The following is a 24,650-nucleotide window of genomic DNA, read 5'->3' as shown; positions in this document are numbered from 1 at the left end:
TGGCCTGTTCACAATTACTGAAATCCTTCAAGGACACAGTTTTCTGGTCTGTCCCTGTGCTGAATGAGGGTAAAATATTTTCTTCCTAAATTGCCACATGAACCCTTCTCTATATTCCCACGAGTAGGAATCATTTGGCCTTCTGTTAAGGGATGTGAACTGAGCCACATAAGAAACGAGCACACTTAAAACAATAGATGTGTGGGCAAAAAAGTTCCCAAAACTATAGTGTTCTGGAATTAGAGGGGAGATAATGTGTGAAGCCAAACACCTGGTTCCAAAAGACATCTTCCCAAAGAAACTTCACTACCTCTATCTAGTATTATGTAAACACCAACAACGCCCCCCCCCCCCCCAAAAAAAATCAGTCACTGCATCAAACACTTTACTTTCCACGAAAAATACTTGAACGTCATACTGGAATGTCTAACGCAGAGTACTGAGCACCAATTACTTACTAATCAGGAGGGCCTCATAGGTGCAAGGGCAACGAGTAACCCAGAAAAGCAGGTGACCACACAAGTAGTAAGCTCTTCGTGGATTAAAAATTAAAAGAATTTCACATTCTCTCCAAAGTGTACTTGCCCAGTGTCTGGCACACACGTTACAACATGACAATTTGCTTCTCTGTTTTTGAGCACCCAAGTTTATTATAGGGGATTACACATGCAAGTAACAGAATCTGGCCCCAAGTACAGTCAAGGGAGAACACTATCAGCCACCAAATGTGCTGATCTCACACTGAAAAAGGTCGGAAGAACACTGCAAGTGTGATCTGAACACAAGGCCAAGACTATAGCTCAATTACTGAGTGATGTGGATTTATACACTACTTACACAGACTTCTCTTTTTAAACAACAAATAAGGACAATTCTGCAATAAAAATGGGCAACTTATGCCAAATAACTGTTTGCCTGAAAAAAATATGAAATTCTGTTATAATTCAGAAAATAATGCAAACAATTTTAATTTAATCTAGATACAGGTACTTTATTTACAAATATTTAGATTAATAGCATTTTGTTACATCAAATGAAGAGTACAGCAGTCTGAATAAATCCTGTCACAAAAACAATTAAGACCCACTGTAACTAACTTTGGGCATCAGGGTATTGCACCTAAACAAGCCGCAGTCTTTAGGTTGTGATTGCTACCTTATATCCCAATGGGTGGTCTGTTTGTTTTTGTAAATATATACACACACCAGCAGGTCATGGTCCCTGGGCGAGTCCCTTGTGATGCAACAGTGTAAGCAAAATGGATCCCTCTAAGTCTTTAACAGAATACACCAATCTACTCCATGTATCTTGTTTTTTAAAAAAGTTAAACAAAGACAAAGATGAGTCCACAAATTAACCAAATCCTATTTTCTGCACATTCCAGTTTTGGCTTTTATTTAACATTGACTATACAATACTCTGGTACTACCACATGTCTACAACCCAGAAAGCTGTATTTTTTACTTTAGTGTCTGTAAATAGGGATTTAAAATGTGTATTTTAAACACAGCAGTTGAGCTGAGAGTGCATTTTATATGATATACTGAGGTTTACCGATCTTACTTATAACTTCTCAATTCCCAGCCTGAACCATAAACTCAATTAGAAATCAATCAACAGAAGTAAAAGAACATGGTAAAACATAAGTTTGTTGTCTAAAGAAATAAGATTGTTTCCCTTGCAACAGAGTATTCTGTCAGTGGCCAAACCACCTTTGTATCAACACAAACACTGAAACACTGTTAGAAACACTTTCCCTTTTACAAAACAATTTATGCCAACATGACATAAAACAGCCCCTCATACTAAGAACACAAGGGATATCTTAAATTATTATTTCATTGTAGTGTTAAAAATGCACAATTTAAAATCCCTTAACAGCAGACCTGCGGTTCTGGCTGTCTGGTTCAGAATCTTACCATTCCAAGAAGATACAGGTATAAAAGCTTAAAATGTGCAATAATAAACCCAGCCTTTTTTCCTTTTCTATACAGTAAGGCAAGAAATGCAGCCTGTAATGCAAAACGTTTACAAAAAGAGAAAAGCAGGTTAGCACATTGTTGATTGCACAAGAACAGTTAAGAAAATCAGCAGGTAAGCCACAGTGCAAAGATGGAACAGAATCCGCTAGTGTTAATCCTCTCACGCCAGGAGCTCTTTCCAGCACAACTTCCCCAAACACTGCCAGCACCAAAGGGTGGAGCCAGCATATTGTGTGAACTGCAGTTGTGTCTATTTCCTTGTGTGAAATGGAAGGGAATAACATGGTCACATATAGGTCATACTGTACAAACTGGTATTTTATACTGTTCCAATGCCAGTAATCAATTTATTTTCTTCATTAAAATAATATACACAGAATGTATTGTTAGTTCAGTTCCTTCAAATTTTATACATATTTACTTTCTGCTAAAGAGAAAAAGATAAAATGGTGTAAAAAAAAAGGATAAAGCTATTAATTAAGCACAAGAGAAAAGATAAATGGATACTTTCCCTGTGCAAGGCTAAGACAGAAGCAAACCGCCTCAAGAAAAATGCCACCCACACAACAGGGAATTTATCCGACAAAAACAAAACAAAAGGCTTTAAAGAACCCCTTCTCTATCATCAGAAGTCATTTCACAGCAATAAACCTATGGGTTACAACAGACATACCTGAACAGTTAAAGATGGGAAGAAAGGCTTAAGATATCATCAAATTAAACCGTACAATGAGACAAAGCCTTGCCAAAAAGAGGGAGGGGTAAAAATCAAGTCCAGCATCAGTGCTCAGTTTAAATCATGTATTGGTGACATACCCATCACGAGGACAACAATCAAGGGGGAAAAAAAGTCTAGATTTACCATGCAGGAGAGATTTATTACTCTACTTGCCTCTGATAACCTGATTACATCTAGTTGTTTAGCAGTTTAGTACTGTGTTAAACTGTTTTTACAACAGAGTTGTTTTTTTCTTTTTAATTAAACCCAGTAAGATGTACAGAAGACAATGAGGCAGTAAAAAGTACTGCTTCCAAAAGACAGAGGTGAAAGGTCAAATGAGAGCCACGGCAAAGAGCTCACTAGCAGCCACAGCCTTCTCTCTGGGGCTGGGGTTCACTGGTTAGCCGGCCTCCCTGTGGGGCTGAAGGTTTGTGTTGTACACCAGACTCAGCAGCATTCAGATCCAAGCTTCCATCCTGAATGTTCTGATAGATTTTCTTGGCAGCCTCAAGGAAAGCATCTTCTACGTTCTCTCCCCTAAGAAGCAATCAACAACTTTATTGGCGAATGATAGTTTTCTACAAAAGATAAAGCATTACACACTGACCTTTTGCTAACCTTTAGTCAACTGCCATGATGTCTTCAACTTAGCCACTGTCATCTAATAAGGGATTACCAGAAGACTGAGCTAAGAGAACAACATGGGAAAATATTTTCTGTGGAAAACATATAGACAGTACCATAGAGCTCTTTCTACAAACCCTATTTGAAACCATACGTGCTCTAATCATTAAAATGCGATATTCTAATACATAACAAAATGTAAGACGGGCCGTAACAGAGGGTATTCCAAACAAGTTAAATTATCTCCAAACATGCAGAATAGTATTGCAGGATTTGTATGATCTGATTAGCCAAGCATCAACTATACTGTTCTTTTATCATGCTTAGCCATGTTTACACTGGAGTTCAGTTCTCTTAGGACTAACAGTACCGATGAGGCTAAACAAAAAGGGGCTAGCTTCTCACCTCTGCAAGGCATTTTTGGCTTAATAAATGAAGAACTACAATAGGAGTCCTGGGGTTCAATAATGAACACAGAATAGCAATTAGGAAATGTTAATTATGCTTCTAATTATTCTTAGACATTGAGTATTTCCGTAAGTCAGGCTTTTTACTGTAATGAGAAGTATTAAATCAAAACAGGTTGACCAACCTTGAGTCCAGGATGCCACATACAACCTTGGTTGTAAAAGTCAAACATTTTTGAAATGTTAACAGTTTCATTTATTAACCTGGATTACCAATGGGTATAATCAAGGTATAATACAGGGAAAGTAACAAAAAAGCATTATTTTGAAATGTGAAACAGGAAGCAAAGGGATGTTTGCTGCCTTTCCCCTGCCATAAGCATTAGACATTTATATACTATATATTATATGTACATATACATTATACATTTATATATTTATGATTCTACTTTGAGAAATTTAAATGTAGTTAAAAATGATCGACTAAGTTTAGCCATACTTACGTTTTTGCACTTGCTTCAAGGAACAATAAGCCTAAAAATAAATTCAGACTGTGAAGGACATTTCAAATTAACTCACAAGGACATTCTCTTCAGTAACATCTGAATCAAAGCTTCCCATTAGCTTTCAGCGCTCCTCCCATATTATTTTATGAAAGGACTACATGAGCTTGAGACAGAGGGACTCTTTATATTTGTCATTAAATAACTCTACTGCCCTCAAAATGAATATCAAACAGAAACACATTTTGTTATTTCCTCATTCTTAGATATCAGCAGTTTGCGTTTAAAAAAAAACAAATAATCTGCATTGTCAAATCCCACCTATCCTTAGAAATTCTCCCATGTGTGACCCAAAAAAGCCATTAAAAGTCTTAAAAGAAACCCACCATTTTCTTCAGCAAACTGTTTGGCTTCTTCATATGTAACATCTCTCTGTGCCTCCAAATCTGCTTTATTTCCTATGAGAATTATTACCTAGTTTGTGACCAAAAGAAAGGCATCTTAAAACAAAAGAAACCATTTAAACTTGAAAATTCTGAAATCCAAAAATCCTGAAGAAAAAACATGTGGGTCTAAAAAGGAAACTAAATACTAGCAATTATTCATCAGACAGGACTCCAGAATCATGAGGTATTACTACAAAGATGGATGTCAGCAATTACCTAGGCCAAGGGTTGACAAACTTTCTGTAAAGGGCAAAAAGTATTTGTGGTTGCTTCGTATATACTTCTTTGACTTTTTTTTAAACAACCTTATAAACACGTAAAAACCATTCTCAGTTCTCAAGCCATTTAAAAACAAAACAGTCCTGTTTTGTTTTTGTGTGCCTGAGACACATCTGGTCTAGGCCAAAGATTATGATTTATCTTTCTAAGACTACTAAGGGTCCACAGACAAGCTCCAGGATTATCTGTGAATAAACCGAAATTAAGCTCTAACCGAAATTAAGCACTAAATGCGGTAAACAAGGACATTCCCTGGAAGAGAAAGTTTGTGGCTTTTATCAGATTTTCAGAAGTCCTGGAACCCTCAAAAATTTTAAAACTAATAGTTCAGTTTCTCAGGCTACAGGTAAGGAAATTAATACTCAAATAAAACAAATAAGGACTTGTCAAAGGTCACTGAGTCAGTGGTAGGCAGGCATTAGAACTCAGGTAGAAACCCAAACTGTGACCTTCAAATACTGTCCTCCCCTACAGCATCCCTAGGCTGGACTAAATTTGTAACAACTGAAAACAAATGATTGTGTATCCATGAGAGGGGGCAATGGGAGTGGGAGGACATATAAGCAGGTTCAAATTCAAGGCAAAATTTATTTTATTTTTTTGAAATGCAATTTTTTGTTAGTTCTCTATTTTACACATATTAGCGTATATATGTCAACCTCAATCTCCCAATTCATCTCCCCACTCCCCCACCCTCCACCCCCACCCACAGCTTTCCCTCCTTGGTGTCCACACATTTGTTCTCTACATCCGTCTCTGTTTCTGTGCAGCCTTGGGAAACAGGGCTTTGGCCTTCACTGGCATGAGCCAGGGTATAAACTGTCTCCGCCTATATATTTTTTGACAAAAACTGGCAAACCCCACCCCCACCCCCTCTTTTCCCCTTCAACACAGATATGATAATCCAGATACAGATAACTTCAGAAATGGATGGTTTCAACTAAAAGGGATCTCCACCATTTACTTTTCCTCATGTGAAATTTCAGTCCCTGGCTGTCCTACTTTCAAAAAATGGTGTCCATGAACTATAATCATTTTGACCTGAATGTAAATCTTTAGCAAGTGAGCATTCTTCAATCAGTGTGGACAAGTGCCCACTGAGGAGGGAAAGAAGTTTTCACATACAGTCCGCTAGTCTTTTAAAGAATAAGGGGACTTCCCTGGTGGTCCAGTGGTTAAGACTCCAAGCTCCGAATGCAGAGGGCACAAGTTTGATCCCTGGTCAGGGAACTAAGATCCCGCATGCCACACAGCATGACAGGAAAAAAACGAAGAAAAGAAAAAGAAAAACACTTAAAAAAGGAAATCAATTTTCTGGACTTCCCTGGTGGCGCAGTGGTTAAGAATCTGTCTGCTGAATGAACTGGGAGATTGGGATTGCCATATATACATTACTAATAAGAAAAAAAATACCAAATTGTACACTCTAAATATATGCAGTTTATTGTCTATTAACTGTAGCTCAATAAAAGTTCTTAAAAACTAAAAGAAAAAAAAAAAGAATCTGTCTGCCAATGCAGAGGACACGGGTTTGGTCCCTGGTATGGGAAGATCCCACATGCCACGGAGCAGCTGAGCCCGTGCACCACAACTACTGAGCCTGCGCTCTAGAGCCTGCGAGCCACAACTACTGAAGTCCATGCACCCAGGGCCCGTGCTCCACAAGAGAACCTGCTGCAATGAGAAGCCCGCACACTGCAACAAAGAGCAGCCCCCACTCACCGCAACTAGAGAAAGCCCATGAGCAGCAACAAAGACCCAACGCGGCCAATAAATAAATGAAAAAATAAATTTTTAAAAATTTTTTAAAAATTTAAAAAGTCAAAAAAAAAGGAAATCAATTTTCAAAAAAAAATCAAAGTTGGTAAGGTCACAATGGCTTAGTAATACAGAGCCATTATAAGACAGGTACTCAAAGCAAGAAATGTTTGCTTAATGTAAACACTGCCTGCTCTCCATTCCTTAAGAATTTCCAAACCATGCTTCCCATCACCATGAAAGGTGAGGCATAAAGTGGCATGCTAACAAGACAGAGATACAAAATATACACCATCAACAAAATGAGAACGTATGTAACTTCCACACAGAAATCAAAGTCAACATTACAGAAAATGGAACATTTGTGCTGGACTTTAAAGAGATTTTCTTTCTTCTAAAGAGCTGGTAAGATTTTAAGAGGCATAAATGAGGCAGGAAAGACATGGCTAATTTTTTATTATAGTCCTCTAAGGACCCTCTACAGTGAGTTTTCTTGCTGTTTTAAATATTTTACTTGAATATGACTACAGAATCACAAAAGCTTACAGAAGAGTAGAGACATCCTATATACCCTTCATCCAGCTTCCCCAATAGCAGCAGCATCTTACATACTTATCCTACACTCTTAAAACCAGGAAATTGACATTGATACAATCTATACCCCTTACTCAGTTTTCACCAGTTTCACAGGCTCTGGAGTGTATATACAGTTCTATGCAATTTTCATTGTGTGTATAGATTTGTGTCAGTACCATCAGGATACAGAACTGCTCCACTGCTACAAAGGAATTGCTTTGTGCTGCCCTCTTTATAGTCAACTCACGCTAACACCTTTCACCCCACCACTAACCCCTGGCAACCACAGATCTACTCTTCATCTCAATATTTTGTCTTTCTGAGAATGTTTTATATAAATGGAATCATACAGTATGTAATCTTTTGAGACTGACTTTTTTTCACTCAGTATAATGCCCTTGAGATCTAAGTTGCTGCATTTATCTACGGTTCATTCCTTTGTATGGCTGGGAGTATTGCATAGTATGGATGTACCAGATTGTTTCACCATTTACCTAGATACAATCTATGTTGTTTCCAGTTTTGGGCTACTGCAAATAAAGCTGCTATGAACATTCATCTATAGATCTGTATGTATACCTACAGTGGGTTTGATGTGATAATAGATAGGAAAGTTCCAGACACAGTCCCTGGCATAACAGGCAAACCATGTTAACTGACTCAATATAATTAAATTGTTGTTCCCTGATGAAAGCCAATCTTACCACTGATTATATATTTACTAAACCAGGCCACTGCCAGGTGCTGGGGGTACAAAGCTAAGTGAGACATAGGCCTTACTCTCGAAAAGCTCAGAGTCAGTCACAACTCAGTGCCTTTCTTCGCTTGTTCCTGGAATACTCTCAACAGCATCTACTGAAACCTTTTTACCCCTCAAGTCCCTGCTCAAACAATACCTCCTCTGTAAAGCTGGTTTCTCCAGATGGCACTGCTCATACTGCGCCCCCCACCCACCCCCAAGCACTACACCAGTCAGTCTAGTTCTAACCCGTATTTCACTCTGCTTTTCAGCAATAGTTATCTGCATACACACAGGTAAGCTCCCTGCTAGACTATAACCTTTTACGGGCCAAGGACTCACATTCATTTTTGTATACTGCAGAGTCTAGCATGGTGGCTAGCCTTTAAAATCTCAATAAAAAACTGTCTTAGACTGACTAATTTTTAAAGCATGCAGAACTCTTTTTATTTTTAACTGAAATTTTATTGAGACTCACATGCAGTTGTAAGAAATAATAGAGATCCCCAGTACATTTTGCCCAGTTTCCTCTGATGGTAACATTTTATGAAACTAATGCAGATTAAAGTGATAGTTTCAGATTTCATAGTCTCCACTTGACATGAGATCACCACCCTACTCAGAACTTTCATTTTTTTTAACCAAAAACACCAACAAAAACCAAGTTTAAAATGTGAAACCTGGAGTAATCCATATTTGAAAAAAAGGTTTTACGTTTTCTTCAATTAATTCAAGAATAAAATAAAGATTCTCTCATTGTTAGTACCCAAATACAAAAAAAGTCCACTTAGCAAACGGCTTTCCTTTCTGCATCAACTTAGGTCTTAAGTTTTCTGTGTAATAGATGGCATTTAACTTACAGTATTTGGATTGGTGAGATTTCTTGCATCTGTCAACCAGCTGCTTAAGTGATTATATGTACTTCTTCTGCAAAAAATTAAAGTTTACATTTGTGACTGCCACATACAGTTGCCATTTCAACAGAAAAAAAGAAATATTTTAAATATACACCGTAATCAACAGATCCTAAAAAAGTATTTTTGATTTGACTAGATTGTTAACTCTAAAACACAACTGTGGAATAGCAAACACATACTTTTCAAAAACTCTAGCCAAACCTATTACTTTAAATAAAAAACTCAAGAGCCAACAACTTTGCTAACGTACTTACATGTCAGGAGTAAACTGTTTACATTTAAAAGGACATCCATAAACAGACCAATAAGCAAACAAGGAACAACATAAAAAAAATGATGGATAACAATTCTAAACTCAAAATTTTAAAAATTGGCTTTAAAAAGACATTTAATACATTTGACTGGAAACTGAAGTGCACAGGTATATTAGAGAGTGAGTTTATCCTAACTCTGTACTATTATTTACTAGCAGCTAAATCATTTGGGGATTCAGACTGCCTTATTTCTCCATTTTCTCCAATCCAAGAGTTTAAAAACTCATAGGCTTCTTTGCACTAGCCAAGTAGGGCCTAAGATAGCAAACAAATCCAAATAATTTACAATAATATACAGAGTATACTACTAACATTAATTAGGCTTTATACCAAAAAGGTCAAATTTTTAAAAAAAATTTGAAGGTTAAAAACATTTGATTTATACAGACTTACGAACATTAATCCATCTTACTCATTTACCAGGTGAAGCAACAGAGGTCCATAAAGGCTTACATGATTTCAAAGCCAGGTATAGAACCCTTTACATACACTGTGTCCTTGAAGTGTTTCTTTTGAGTTCAGCCTTGCAAATATATTCCATAATCTCCAGCTGCCAGTACTCATATAAAATCTGATATTCCAAACACTTAATCCTTCCCCAGTGAGAACTGAAAAGAATTCCTTACTCAGATTCTCTTTTTACTGTGCTATATCATATTATACACAAATTACCACTTAAATGTCAAAAAAAAGTCACATAAAAATTTTTTCCCAATGTTTTAAAATTTTCTAAGTAAACAATGGTCAAATATAATTGTTAAAAAGCACAAGCCTTATCACTCTTTAATACCTGTAGTACTAGCATATTTTGCTTTTACCCAACAAATCTATCTTGCTTTGTGCACAAAACCTTATACAACACAAGTTCAAAAACATTTACACTGATTTTGATGAATTTTAAAATGTCAAAGCTGGCAGCAAGAGCGAATTACAAACTGCCAACACTTTGGTAAACAGAAAAATCCACACATCCTTTGTAAGTAGTATCGAGATTATGTAAATTGTATTATTTACATGTACCATAACTTTGTTAATGCTTTTCATAATTGTTTCATTATTAATTTAAAATTCACTAAATAATTTCAAATCTATAAATATATATATATATATATAAGATCCAAATATTCATTAACTGGTGTTACTAGTGGGAAAAAAAAAGGCACTAAATTATCCCTAAATTTGGTGTGGATGTTAGAGATGATGTATCAAACAACTGCTACAGCCAAACAAACTACCATGATAAACTATGATGTCAATTTAGGCAAGTACCCTGTGACAATCAAGAGTTAATGCTGAGAATAAAAAGTATTACTAAAGCAGGGACTTTTAAGTTTGCAAAATGTTAATGATTAATAACAGAAAAAGCAGGGGAAAAAATCTGTCATGGCTGTCACATCAATGTCACTATGAAGTATCACTTTATCAAGTATCACTTTACCTGTCTAAAGTCTGAAGTACTTTTTTTCCAGTAACAGTTTTATTGGGATATAAGAAATATACCATAAAGTTCACCCTGTTAATGTACACAATGTAGTGGTTTTTAATATATTCACAAAATTGTGGCATGATCAGTCTAATTCTATCAATAGAACACTTCATCACCCCCCAAAAGAAACTCCGTACCCATTAGCACTTACTCATCCCCTGGCAATCCACTTTCTGTCTTTACGAATCAGCCTACTCCAGATATTTCATATAAATGGAATCATATAACATGTGACTGTTATGTGTCTGGCTTCTTTCACTTAGTAAAATGTTTTCTAGGTTCATCTACCTTGTAGCATGAATCAGTGTTTCCTTCCTTTTAATGGCTGAATTATATTCCACTGTATGGATATACCACATTTGTTTATCCACTCATCAGCTGATGGGCATTTGGGCTGTTTCCAGCAGACTACTTTTGATGACTTGAATAGACACAAATTTTATCAAGTTACTATGCTTAAAAGGTATGTTTAAAAGCAAAATACATACAGGTATCAAATTATCTTAAACTTATACAATGTTCTACATCAATTATATCTCAATAGGCTGGAATTAAAAAAAAGAAGACATAGAAAAAACAAAACAAACTACAACACTCTACATAGATACACTTAAGCACACAGCCACCATTTAGATTTTATTAATAATGAATGCAGTTTTCAATTATGCAAAGTCTTCAGGGATGCACCCCTCATAAAAAGATGTCTGTACAGATGGCCAGGTTCTTTAATAGTCTTTCCACAAAACTATTTACCAATTATCTGGCTCTAGTGAAGAGCATTAAGGATGTTTCATTCTGCTTTGCCCTGAGACCACCCAATTTTAGAATTTAGTAAAACTTCAAGCACTATAATTATAATCATCCACTATCTTTATTCTAAGGCAGCATTTTCCAGTGTATTCCTCAATAAAATAACCTTAGGAAATACCAAATTAAACAAACCGAAAGAGTTCCTTTAACACAGACCTTTTCAAGGTCCTAATATGCTAATGTGCATTGTGACTCTTCAAAAGCAAACAAAGCAAAGCATTTTCCTAAAGGAAATACACTTGAAAGTGTATCACTTAGTCCCATTCACCAATTCCTACCCTCAAAAGTGAGACAAGAGTCATGTTTATTTATACTGGCACTTTGCATTAACACGAAAGGTGATCCAGTTCATTTTCTAGCTTACAGTAGACAAACAACACAGTTTAATGAAGTGGCACAATTTTCCAAAGTCAAACACTTAGGGCCCAATTCTGTTATTTCGTATCAATGCTTTGAATTTCCAGAAATAGCAAAGTTTAAACTTAATCTTGCTGCATGAAGTATCATGAGCTACTTCAATCCACTTTAGGACAAAAAAGAATTTAAGTAAATAAACAATTAAATACTTCAGATGCAAGTATGAGAACTTTTTGTAATCTACCATGTTGGATTAGCAAAACTATTTAATTCCTTGTTCAGCTTTACTTTGAAAAGGTGTGAACTTTAACACCAGAAGCTGAATAGAGTTAACTCCTCAAGATTTGCTTGCTTTCTACTGAAGTGAAAATGTATGGTGTAAAACATTATTTCACCTCAAATAATTCAACTGATACTTGCTTTCAGAATAGTATTCTTTCACTAGCTCCACCAGCATCTTCTAGAGTTTTTCTTCAGTCATACCCACTTTCAGAAAAGGAAATTAACATGTTATATCAAGCCTCACACACAGCAGTGTAGAGAAAAAAACATAAAACCCAAATAAGCCCATTTACAGACATACAATTACAAACTATAGAATGCCTAAATCAATAAAAAAAAGAAACCACACTGCCTAAAGCAGATTTTTTTCAAGTATGAAGATTAAAAATTATGAATCTCTTACCTAGTGATATCATACACCATAAGTGCTCCCGCAGCTCCTCTGTAGTAGCTTCGTGTGACAGCCCTAAACCTCTCCTGTCCTGCTGTATCCCAAATCTGCAGTTTGATTTTTTGGCCACTAACTTCAATTATTCTTGTACCAAATTCAACACCAATTGTGTGAGGACAGTCAGCCATAACTGTTAGGGAGGAAAAGAAATATAATATTCCAACTAGCAGAAAAATTCAAATTAAGACCAGCGGGAAAATAATTCACTAGAAAATCAAATGACTTATTAATGCTTGCAGGCTATAAACAGACTAAAGTTTGCACTTAAAAAGAAAAAAATTAGCAAAAACGCAGAAGTAAGGAGTCACAGGGATATGACTGGAACAAGGGTCAGCATGTTATCTGGTAAAGAACCAAATAATAAATATTTTAAGTTTTGTAGATCAAAAGATTTCTGTCACAAGGACTCCACTTTGCTTAAGCACAGGAGCAGCCATAGACAATACGTAAAATGGGCATGGTTGCATTCCAATAAAACTTTATTTCTAAAAACAGGCAGTAACTGGATTTGGCCCACAGGTTGTTGTTCACTGACCTCTGGACTAAAAGAATCTGCTAATTAAAAATAAAGATTTTAATAAACTCTTCATAATACCAACATTATACTATTTAGCCTTCTGACAATTCTCACCTATAACAAATCAATCGATGGTTTCAGGACTCTAGGAGTTTTTGGTCAAACAAATATTTATCCTATAAAATGTTATCAATATCTCCAAGAGTCACCTCATTTAATATATATTTATAATCATATACTGGCAAATTATACATGTCTAACCCAATAGGACGAGTTTATTAGTCCACTCCTTATTAGGCCACTGACAAACCTAAACCCACTATTATTCCCATCTACAGTACACACAGACTGCTAGACACTTCATAAAATGTTACATTAAGCCAAAAAGTGCCAAATAAATAATTTCAACTATTTAGCCTATAAATAAAATAAAATGGCCCCTTCCCCTACCACCCAAGATAGAGTAGTACACTTTGAATCTCAACTGACAAATCATGAATGTAGAAAGAATTCCATTTTAAATATTTCCAATCTATTATTAGTTATTAGCAAATGATATATGAGCAAATTTCCCCAATACAATTATTTCTATAATGGAATGTCTGAGAACAAGAAAAAGATTACTTAAATTTAACATTATATTATATACATTTTTTATAGCATACATTTTTAAAATTTAAGTTTATATCATCAAAAAACCTAAATAAGTCAATCAAATTATACATGGCATAAAAAAATCAACACTCTATACATACAGCTATATTTCACCTGCACCTATTTTAAAAAAAACACTTCCTAAAGACAAAAGTGCATATGTAGGGAAAGGTTATATTTAACTGCATAAAGTCCACTGAAAATGACACTTTTTAAAAGGTAGAAAAGTGACAATAAAGAATTTTCTAATGTTTTATCTTACATATTGAACTTACACTTTTTTTCTGTAAACTGATGAAGCAAGCAAGATTTTCCTACTCCCATGTCCCCTGTTTAAAGAAAAAGTTTCAAGTGGTAATTATATTTCTCAATTTTATACTCATATGCAATGATTGCTATACCTTTTATCATACCACATCACAAATTTCTGAGGCACTTAAAAAAGTTTTATTTCCATAATTTATAATGAGTTCAAAAGATCCTAAAGGTTACTTTTCTCTGTGATATATAAACTGACTACTCCCAGTCTTCACCAGTGATAGAATTTAGTTATGAATTATTTTAATAAATAGACACCAGCTGGGAAAAGCTGTTTAACAGAGAAACTGTTGTAACAGTATTTTCTACTTTGAACTATTTCAACTTTTTAAAAATTGTTTTTCCTTTAACCCATGCATAAAAGCCAAAAACTCCTAGTAGTGACCAGTAGGGCAGCATATAACAAGCAGAAATAAGTTTTGGAAGTTTGATTCACTAGATCTCATCTTATCTCATATTTCTTTTAGAATTCCACAAAAGAATGTACATCACATGAAAACCATAACTGAATAGATATCATCTCTGACTGTACTAACAGCAATTTAAGCTTTGGTGAAAGAAGCATTACAATATAATCATATAAGCTCAACATTAAATCAAACTAATTCTAATATGAAGAATTAACAGAAAAATATGTACACTTTCGACTGCGTTCTTACAACTATATCTGGATAAAGAGCACTGTCTTAATTTGAGCTAAATCTTCTTGAAACTTATTAAGAGAAAAACCACCATTATATTTTACAATTATTCTGAATCCTTATCAATTTTTGGAATCCAGGGGGCTCTGAGAGCTTTCATGATATTTTTGGAATGTATCAGCACTCCTAGGAAATTAATCTCATTCTCAGTATTAACAAACTTTCACGTAGCCCTCAAGAAAAACCAACATCACTTCAAAGGTACCCAACTGTGTACTACAGAAGTAACCAGGGTCACAAAGCAAAAGGTACATCGTTGATGCAAAAATAAATCTTATCAAAGGAGCTTTAATTTTGCAGTGAGAAAGAAAATCAGTCACTTCTTCTGGAATACTGTGTTAAATAAGTATTGGTATATAAATATTTTGCATTTTAACCTTTGGAGAACAAGAGTGTAAGTTAAACTTACCAATAATAATATATTTAAAGATGTAAGAGTAGTTGTATGGTGCAGTTGCCATGGTGGCACTAAAAACAAAGAAAACTGTGTTACTTCAGAAAAAAAGTACATAAGTTATTCAAGCTGTGTATCCATTAAAGATATATAAAATAAAGCACAGTGATTATAAACAAAATATTGGTTACCATATCAGAGCAAAACTACATTTCCCAAATTGATCAAATACACAAATTCTCTTGGATGAACACCGCTTTAACATTCTCATGTATTATCCGCAGAAATACAAGACTACATATCAAAACAATTCAAATATTTCGCTTTAGGAAATACCCAATAAAAACTGCTACTCTGGAAAATTTCAAACAAGGAAATCTTTATAAATTTACATTAAATAGTATCATTATAAATAGTCCTCCTCCCCTATTAAGGTCCCCATCCCTGTTAACTGATCAAGTGAATACTGATTACCTATTTGTTTGGAACTCTTTGATTTTACAACAGAATGTTATAAATAGTAATCACCAACTTATAAATACAAAATGACCTTTTTACTCTACTTGAAATCATCAATTGGCACAGCATCCAAAGAAAGGGTAATCATATTACTTCTAAACCAAATAAATGCCAGAATTAGAACATGAAACTGTTGTTCTTATAGTTCAAAAAAAAAAAGTCAGTTATTGACAACCTAATATAGGATACTCTCAACCTAATATAGGATTTGAAGATCAAAAATATACCAAACACCTGCTATACATTATTCTAGGAACTAAGAGAAATAATGGCATACTGCGGTTGTAAAATTTAGAAGTTTATGTATCAGAAAATATTTTTAAAGATCACAGCCTATTTCTTACCCTTAGAGAAGACTTAACCTAAAGAATTCTAATTTCTCTCCTACTTTTAGTAACTTAAAAAAAAAAAAACCTCTCCAGTTTATTCAAATGAATGCCTTGAATGTGTCAGACACTGTGCTAGGTGCTAGAGAAATAAGAGGTGAATTCTAATACTGGTAATAACTTACAAGAAATATTATTCCCCAATAAAAATGAAAGAAAAAAATTATTCTCAAAGCAGTTTTCAGCTTAAGATAAAAATTCTTTATAAATATGAAGGTTTAACCCCATTTTTAAAAAAACTGATTTCTAGTATTTTTTTAATCTGGTTTTTACTGTTCTGGCCAACTGTCACATACACAAGCCAGACATTTAATATGATTGGGGAAGCTCATCTACTGAAACTAACCTTACTATATGTCATATTTCAAATAAAATTTCTAAGTAACTAGTAAGATTTAACCTGTAGAAAAAGTATGTACTTAAAATAAGTGAATTATTGTTATCAAGGAAGAGGAAGTTGTTGATTACAGTAAATAATTAGACGATCATTTCACATAATATAGTCTTCCCACTTAGCTGTATGAATTACATTCAACAAAAGCAAGACACTCTGTAACAAATTTATGATGTCACATGACAGAAAACTCCCTTCACCAGTTCTTTCAGGAAAGAAAGTGTTTCTAGTTAAAGTAACTCTGATTCTGAACATCATACTAATTTGATTTTCTTTTTCCAGAAACAAGAATGAACTTGGTCCTGAGGCTCAAACTGGTCTGTATTATTCACCAGATCTCTGAACCAGATCCTAAAGACAAGGAAAAAATAATCTCTCACAATAAAAATTATATTTAAAGGTTATTAATTTCTTCTTGGGCTGCATTCTTCTCATGTTCTTTTCTTCTAATTCATTTTTAACTTCTTTTTTAAACTTCTTTCAAAAACTTGGGGGAAAGTAATTAGTCACCTTTAAATTATCGTTACTCTCATGTTCTCCCTCTTCCAATTTTCCTATTTCTTTTCTCTCTTCTAACTGAAACTTGTAGCTGTATATACTTCTGCTTCCTTTCATTTTATTATGTTAAAACTATGGCCTCTAACAATCCCAGTTTCTACTTGAAATGCTCTAAATATTTGAAATGCTCTAAAGGCTAATCATGAAATCATAAACCAATTCTAGTTGTACTAATTTGCGTACTTGCTAATTGTCATACAAGCATTCATAAATTAAATATCTATTGAGATGACTAATTTTGAAAATTTTTTAAATTTACAAGCATTAATTAGTACAAACTATTTCCAAATAAAAGAGAATGATCACTATTTCAGATTGAATACCAGCACCCTGTCTCCACCTCATACACAATTTTTTGGTTAAGTTTCTCAAAAATGACAATAAAAATCCTAAAAGCAGAGTTAAAGGAGATCTACTCAAACTTAACTAATTTCAGTGGACAGGAAGGCAAAAATATCTAGCACTGTAGCCACTAACACAACACTTACCTTCTTAGTCTAAGGTAAGATACTGGCTAGGTTTAAATCGTCCCCCATAGTTTATTGATAGCATTCACTCAAAATTATGTATTTGCAGTAGAACCATGTTCATGTGGCCCCTTTTAACTATTAACTATGCTTAATACTGCTTTAACAAAGGATTTCTCAACCTCATTTCTTGAACATGAAACATACCAACGTTAAGGTGAGGAATATATTTTTAACTAACTGGAAGGGAGAAAGAAGTTTTTCCTATTACTGAAGTGTACTTCTGCTTTATTTACTTTGAGAACTCAAAAAGTGAAAAAAAAAGGGGGGGGGTAGGAGAAGCAAGAAATGTTGGTCTAGTTCAAACACTGAAAACAAGAATCCGCTCAATACTACAATAGCCACTAATTGTAAAATCTTCGTAATATTCTGCAATTTTTGCGATGTATGATTAGTATGATTAACATGCACTTTCTTACAAAAATCATTTGAATAAAATTCACATATAAATAAGATCTCCTTTAACATCTTTTTCTTAAAGACAAGAAGCAGACAACAAGCATCATTAAATATATGATGAACAATGTGTAAACTAATAACAAACACAATTGTTATAGTTACCATTTATTGGGCACTTAACATATGCCAGGCAATGTGCTAAATACTTTACATGCTATTTCATTTAATCCTCACTACTACCCTTATAAAATAGTGACTATTATCCTTATTTTACAGATAAGGAAAGACTCACCAGGTAAGTAATAAGTTCACATCACAAAGCTAAGTGGTCAAGTCTATACTGAACCCACAACTGTTCTGACTGCAGAAAACCCTCTCAATCACTATGTTATCTGGCCTCCTCTGCAGCTGAGAAGCACCATAAAACCCTGGTACTTTGGGACAGAAATCTTTCTCAGTTCACTTGGTTCTAAGTTAATATTCTGAATAAGCAGTATCAAATAACTACATTCAGAGGATGCACTCTGATCAGGACTTGTAGATATGGATAAATATTAATACTAGTAACAACGATTCATCTTATATCTATTTACAAAAAAGTTTCTGAAGGGAACTAACATTTGTCGAGAGTAAACCATGTGAGGATGTGCACTACTTTTCCCTATACTGTCTTAATATGCGGATGAGTCAAAAATTACCTCCATTCTGGCTGTAGAATTTAATTAACTTTTAGAAAAGACACTTATCATCATTTTTTTGACATAATCCCCTTGCTTTTCAATACACTTTGTCCATCTGTCAACAAGCTTTCGTATTCCCTCATTAAAAACTGTTTTAGGCTGAGCTGTGAGCCACGAATGCACCACTGTCTTCACTTCTTCATTAGAAGTGAATCCAGCTCCTTCCTGACGGTTAACACTTGTGCAACCTTCTTTGAACTTCTCTATCCATTCATCCACACTTCTTCATGACAAAACACTTTCTCCATACTGCACACAAAGTCTTCGATAAATAACAGCACCAGGTACACCCTCAGACCACAAAAAACGAATCACTGCACGCTGCTCTTCTTCCACGCAAATCACAAGTGGGGCACCCATTTTTGCTCGCACTGCAGTTACAAATGAACTGATGTAACATGTTCACATCTGCACAGCAGTGGCTGGGGAGACAGTAGCCTTGAACAGAAAGCGCTAAGACAGTGCGGCAACAGAAGTTTTAATAATAACCAGTGTGCGGAAAATTTTTGACTCACCCTCATACAATTCTTACTCGATTCTTACAATTCTGCAGTCATTACCATTATGTCCGTGTAAATACTGAAGAAATTGAGGTTTAAGGAAATTCACTGATTTGGTTGGTTTACAAAGTTAGCAAACGGCAGAGTTGGAACTTGAATCCAAGTCTGACTCCGAAGAACATGATTTTCTCTATCTAAAGTAGCTCATTAAAGGCATATATATGTAGGTTGATAAAATATTTAAAAGCAAAAAATCAAAATCAGAGAAAAACGGAAGGTAATTAATACTAAAAGTTAAGGTAATAGTTTTACTATCAGTCCATGTAAAATTTAGTCCTAACCTTCCTGGCTATCAAAAGCAAAGTTTACTAACTTCATATTAAACACTAATAATTGTTGTGTGGCCCCATTTAAATATTAACTTTGCTTAATGATGTTTTAACAAAGGATTTCTCAACTTCATCTCATGAACATGAAATATACCACTGTTAATGTGAGAAATATATTTAAAATGGGCTATGCTACTGAATGAAACTCTGCAACGTGCTTTTTTTCACTTAAGAATATCATGGATCGATTTCCAGGCCAAAACATATAGATCTCAATGGCTACTAAACACACACTAAACACTAATCATTGTTGTGCCAACACAGAATCACACTATCTCCATACACTGAATCAGACACCTTTCCAAATAAAACTATACATATAAATGACTAGTTTTGAAATGTGCAGATACAGATGTGAAGGTAGGCACTTTCATATGTTCTGCTTGTGGGAATCTGAAGTGCCACAACATTTTGGAAAAGTAATCAGTGTATTTTAATACCTCAAAAACAACTCAAATCACCCACTGGCCAAGAAACCCACTTAGAAGTAGTCTACAGAAACAAAAGCATCAGTCCATAAGGTTACAGGTGCAAGTGCATTTAATGCAGCATTTTTACAGCAAAAAAATGGAAACAATCTACACATTCATCAACAGAGAAATGACTAAAATACATCTGTACTATGAAATAATATACATCTAGTTTAAAAACCATTTAGATATATGTATTAACCTGGAAATATATCCACGATTTTAACTGAAAAAAGCATGCTGCAGAGTTTTATGAGATAGCATATCCCATTTTTAAACCTATACACACACTCAATCCTGTATGCATATAATATGGAAGAGTACACACCAAACTGTGAAATACATATAGACCGTCTGAGAGAGAAAAATGGAAGGGGAAAACTATTAACTTTCTTTATATATCCCTGTGAGGACACTATAAGCAAGTATGCAATACTATATTCATTAGTAATATTCTAAGATAATAAAAGTAGAGAAAAAAAGGACTGTTAAATATTTTTAAAGCATTTTTACATATAATTCTAATATAAAACAAGAACAAAAAAAGCCAGTCATAATATTCCCAACATTACTTCCACATTTACCAATAATATGGGGAACATCATATGAAGTGACTCGTGATCAGACTCAGAAAACAAACAAAAGGGGAATTCCCTGGCAGTCCCGTGGTTAGGTCTCTTTGCTTTCTCTGCTGAGGGCCCAGGTTCAATCCCTGGTCAGAGAACTAAGATCTCACAAGCCCCACAGTGCAGCCAGGGAAACAAAACAAATAAACAAAAAAACACCCCAATAACGGAGGATATTTTTTCATTTTCTTATGGTTTGACTCCTTGCTGTGTTAACTTATGCACGTGTCTGACTAATCTTTTCACAACTGTTACACAGCTATTTTATTCCACTCTTAGAACAAACGATGTTACTGTGTAATTTTTACCTGATTCAAGACAACACAGGAAAAAAGCAACCCCCTAAATAAAAATATTCCAGGTGATTTAAATTCCGAACCCTATTGTTAAAATTGTGTTTTTTTTCACGTGAAAAACACTTTGAAAAACACCTGAGCCAACACAAACTGCTTTTGTGATGCCAACATAAAAATATTTTTAAACTACCTACTAAGCACAAAGCCTTACGCTAGACTTTGACAATACAGTAATGATACATATATATGTACATGTTGTCCCTGCGTGGAACTCAAGAAGAGAAGCATTTTGGTGTGCTTACAAGTCCACTAAAGTGGAATGCTACTTGATGTGTCAGTTAAGTGACACAAAACTTTGGGAGTTATCTACTAAACTAAACTAATCAAAATGCTGGTAAGTCTCCTTTCCTCAACAGTAATGCAACCTCTGAAAATAACCCACTCATTTCTGAGATCCACTTTAAAAAAATCACCTCACTTTTGATGAGATAGTTAATGTCACACTTCTATATAAATTAATAATGTGATAAGACAAAAATCGATTTATGTGTCAAGAAAAAGACAAAACTTTACAGCTAATTATGATGGCATGATGTTAGGAAATAAAGTACTCTAATACTGCACCTGTGTCTACAGAAGGAAACTACTTAGGAGGAAAACAAAACTAAAACCCTGCACTTACTATTAGAGTTAAAAGGATTAGCAATAGTGAAAATTTTACTGATGAAATGATGTCTGAGATTTGCTTCAAAATAATTTGGTTGATGGAAAAGAATCTAAAAAAGAGTGGATACGTGTATATGGATAACTGACTCACTTTGTTGTACAGCAGAAACTAACACAACACTGTAAATCAAGTATACTCCAATAAAAATTTAAAAAATAATTTTTGGTGGAGAGGATACAGGTGTATATAGATGAAAAAAGACTGATCGCTGTTGACACTGGCTGATGGGTATATGAAGGCTCAATATACTACTCTGTTTTGTGTATGTTTAAAATTGTCTAGAATAAAAAGTTTCTCAAAAGTGTAGTATCTTTGAAACCTCTATTTGTATATTGCTGTCTCCAGGCATGTCCAGCATTTTTAATCACATAAAGATGTTTCAAGCTTTAAAAAAAAAAAAAAAAAACTCTCAATAGCCCTAGTTTTAAAATATCTTATTTGTCTTAACCCAAAGTTCCCTCTAATTGTACAATATCTTACTAAGATCACGCAAAGATATTTAATAGTGATAAAAATCAGTTGTAAAAACACTCCACATTCTGTTGCATGCTTAAAGTATGCAACAACTATAAAGTTTAACATGAAATATATATAAAAAAAACTTTTTTAAAGTATAGCTTTAACTTCAGGGAATTTTTTAGGTTATTAAAAATCTAAGGGTTTTATATCTTTACAGTAACTGCCATTTATTGAGTACCTAATACATGCCAGCTACTTTATAAGCAATCTCTAAGTCTAAAAACTAACTCATTTTACAGATAAGGAAACCAGCTCAGAGAGGATATACATCCATGTTCACATACTACTAAAGGGAAAGCTAAGATTAAGGCCGAGGTCTAACTCTACAGCTCTCCAAAGCCATGCTCCCCTCACTCAACAAATATTAAACACCCACTACATGCCTGGCATTGTTAGAGGCAATGGGCACTTACCATATTCCAAGCAATGTGCCCCATTTAATCTTCACAACAACTCCAAAACATAGCTACAGTTATCCCTTGCACAGCTAAGGACACTTAGTCTAAAATGTTAAAGTAATTTGCTTAAGATCACTTAACCAAGAAGTGGCAGTACTGCAGTTGGAACCCTCCAAAACCCCTAACCACTACGTCTCAAAGGCATGACCAAGAAAATGGGTGTAAACAGAAATCTGCAGAAAAATTTTGGAAAGTCTTAGGGCAGGGCTGAGTGGGAGCTGGGTTACTGCAAGGTCAAATCTGTCCTGGATAACCACACCTAAACAAAAGGCAGTGGTGACAGTAAAGAAGGGAGCAGTAAATTTTGCAAGAGTTCAAATCTGGACTCTGACACCTGCTGTAGGAACACCAGAAAAGCATTTGCTCTCTGGGAACCCCAGTTTCTTCTTCAAATACAAAATGGAAATCTTGCCATCTCTCCTCTGGGGCTGTGAGAATGAGAACTCGCAGTGTAGTAGCCGACCCGACAGACTCTGGGTTATAAAAGAGTAATCATCAGCTGTTACCCAAATGCAAACATAAGGAAAAAGGAATTAAGCTGTAGCTACATTTTAAATGGTCATGTCTGCAACCCTGGCCTAACCTGAGTTTGCATGTACCATCATTAACCAGACACACCACACCTTCAAGCCTGTCTCCTCACTTGGGAGATGGAGATACTCTACTTACCACCCAGGCCTACGTGAAGCAAGACAAACCTGCAGGAAGACACCTAAATCCGTGTCCGGCACACAGTAAAGTGCAAACCACCGAAACACGCTAGTTCCGCCTTCTTTTCTTAAATTCTAGAAAGGCCGAAACTTTTTGTCTTCGTTATTTCCAGATACGACCTAGGATCGGGGCCTTACAGGATGCCACAGACCTTACAGGGCTTCACGCAAACCAGAAGCTCGCCGGCACGGACCCCCGGACCCTGCCCAGCCCGAGTCCAGGACAGTCTACCCACATCGACGAGGACGCCGGAGCCGGTCCAAGAAGCCGGCAGGGCGGCGGGCTACTGCCTCTTGTGCACGGGGCCAGACGCGGCCTCTGGGCCGGGGAACGCCACGTCCGGGGCTCGTGGGCTGCTGGGCGGCGCGGCCCGCGTGAACGGACCCGGCGGGGGAGGCCGGCGGCCGCGGAGAGCGGCGGCAAGGAGACGGGGCCCGCGGGAGGCGCGAGTCGGCCCAGGCCGGCCAAGGAGGCGGGCAGGGCGACGCCGAACACACCCTTCCCCACGCCGCGCCCCGGAGCCCTCGGCTGGGCGGGCGAGACCGGGGCTTCTGCGGGCGCCGCGAGGGGATACCCTCGCCCCCGCACGGACCCCTGTCAGGCCCGGCGCCGCGGCGCCCACCGCCACCCCCGAGCTCGCCGCGGCCCGACCGGCCCGCGCTGCGGCGCCCCCCTCCCACCGTCGTCCCCACACCCGGCCCCGGGAGAGCCCGGCGAGGAGGCCCCGGCCGGCCGGACACTGCGGAAGGCCTGTGGTACCTGGGGGGGTGCTGGTGGCTGGGCAGCTTTCCGGGCGGGAGGGGGGCGTCAGGACGAGGAAGAGGAGGGCGGGCGCAGCGGGAGAGGGGCGGGGGCGGTCGGCCGAGGCGCCGGCAAGCAGCGGGCAGGCAGAGGAGCTGCAGACGCGCTGGCGGCAGTGGCGCTGGCGGCAGCGACTGCTCCTGCGGCTCCCTCAGGATCTTCCACGGGCAGGTCCAAGATGGCGGCGCTCCCTGCACAGGGTTTCCTGTCACCCTCGCAATGGGCCGGACCACAAAAGAAGGGGGGAGGTGGATGCGCGCGCAGCTGGAGGAGCCCGGAAGAGGGTGGCCGGGGCCCGGCCCGCTGGCCACGCCCCTTCCTCAGTCCTCCCGTCTGGACTCGTCGCGACGCTGCCGAGCCCGCCCAGCTGGTCCTCGCGCCCGAAGGGGCGGAG

General features: G+C 36.6%; 1 protein-coding gene across 1 annotated transcript; it reads right to left on the bottom strand.

Moving 5' to 3' along the window:
• Positions 1–975: 975 nt before the first annotated feature.
• On the bottom strand, positions 976–24,344 carry RAB14 (RAB14, member RAS oncogene family). Its single transcript, XM_057721005.1, has 8 exons — positions 24,215–24,344; positions 15,252–15,310; positions 14,099–14,152; positions 12,605–12,782; positions 8,896–8,962; positions 4,624–4,711; positions 4,238–4,268; positions 976–3,240 (listed from the first exon to the last, which is right to left on the bottom strand). Exons 2-8 carry the CDS (start codon positions 15,301–15,303, stop codon positions 3,063–3,065), a joined length of 648 nt encoding a protein of 215 aa, XP_057576988.1. The 5' UTR covers positions 15,304–15,310; positions 24,215–24,344; the 3' UTR covers positions 976–3,062.
• Positions 24,345–24,650: the final 306 nt, after the last annotated feature.

Source organism: Hippopotamus amphibius, chromosome 2 (assembly GCF_030028045.1).
Source record: "Hippopotamus amphibius kiboko isolate mHipAmp2 chromosome 2, mHipAmp2.hap2, whole genome shotgun sequence".
Taxonomy (NCBI): Eukaryota; Metazoa; Chordata; class Mammalia; order Artiodactyla; family Hippopotamidae; genus Hippopotamus; species Hippopotamus amphibius.
The sequence above is the reverse complement of the archived record's forward strand: the minus strand, read 5'-3'. Positions and strand labels throughout refer to the sequence as shown.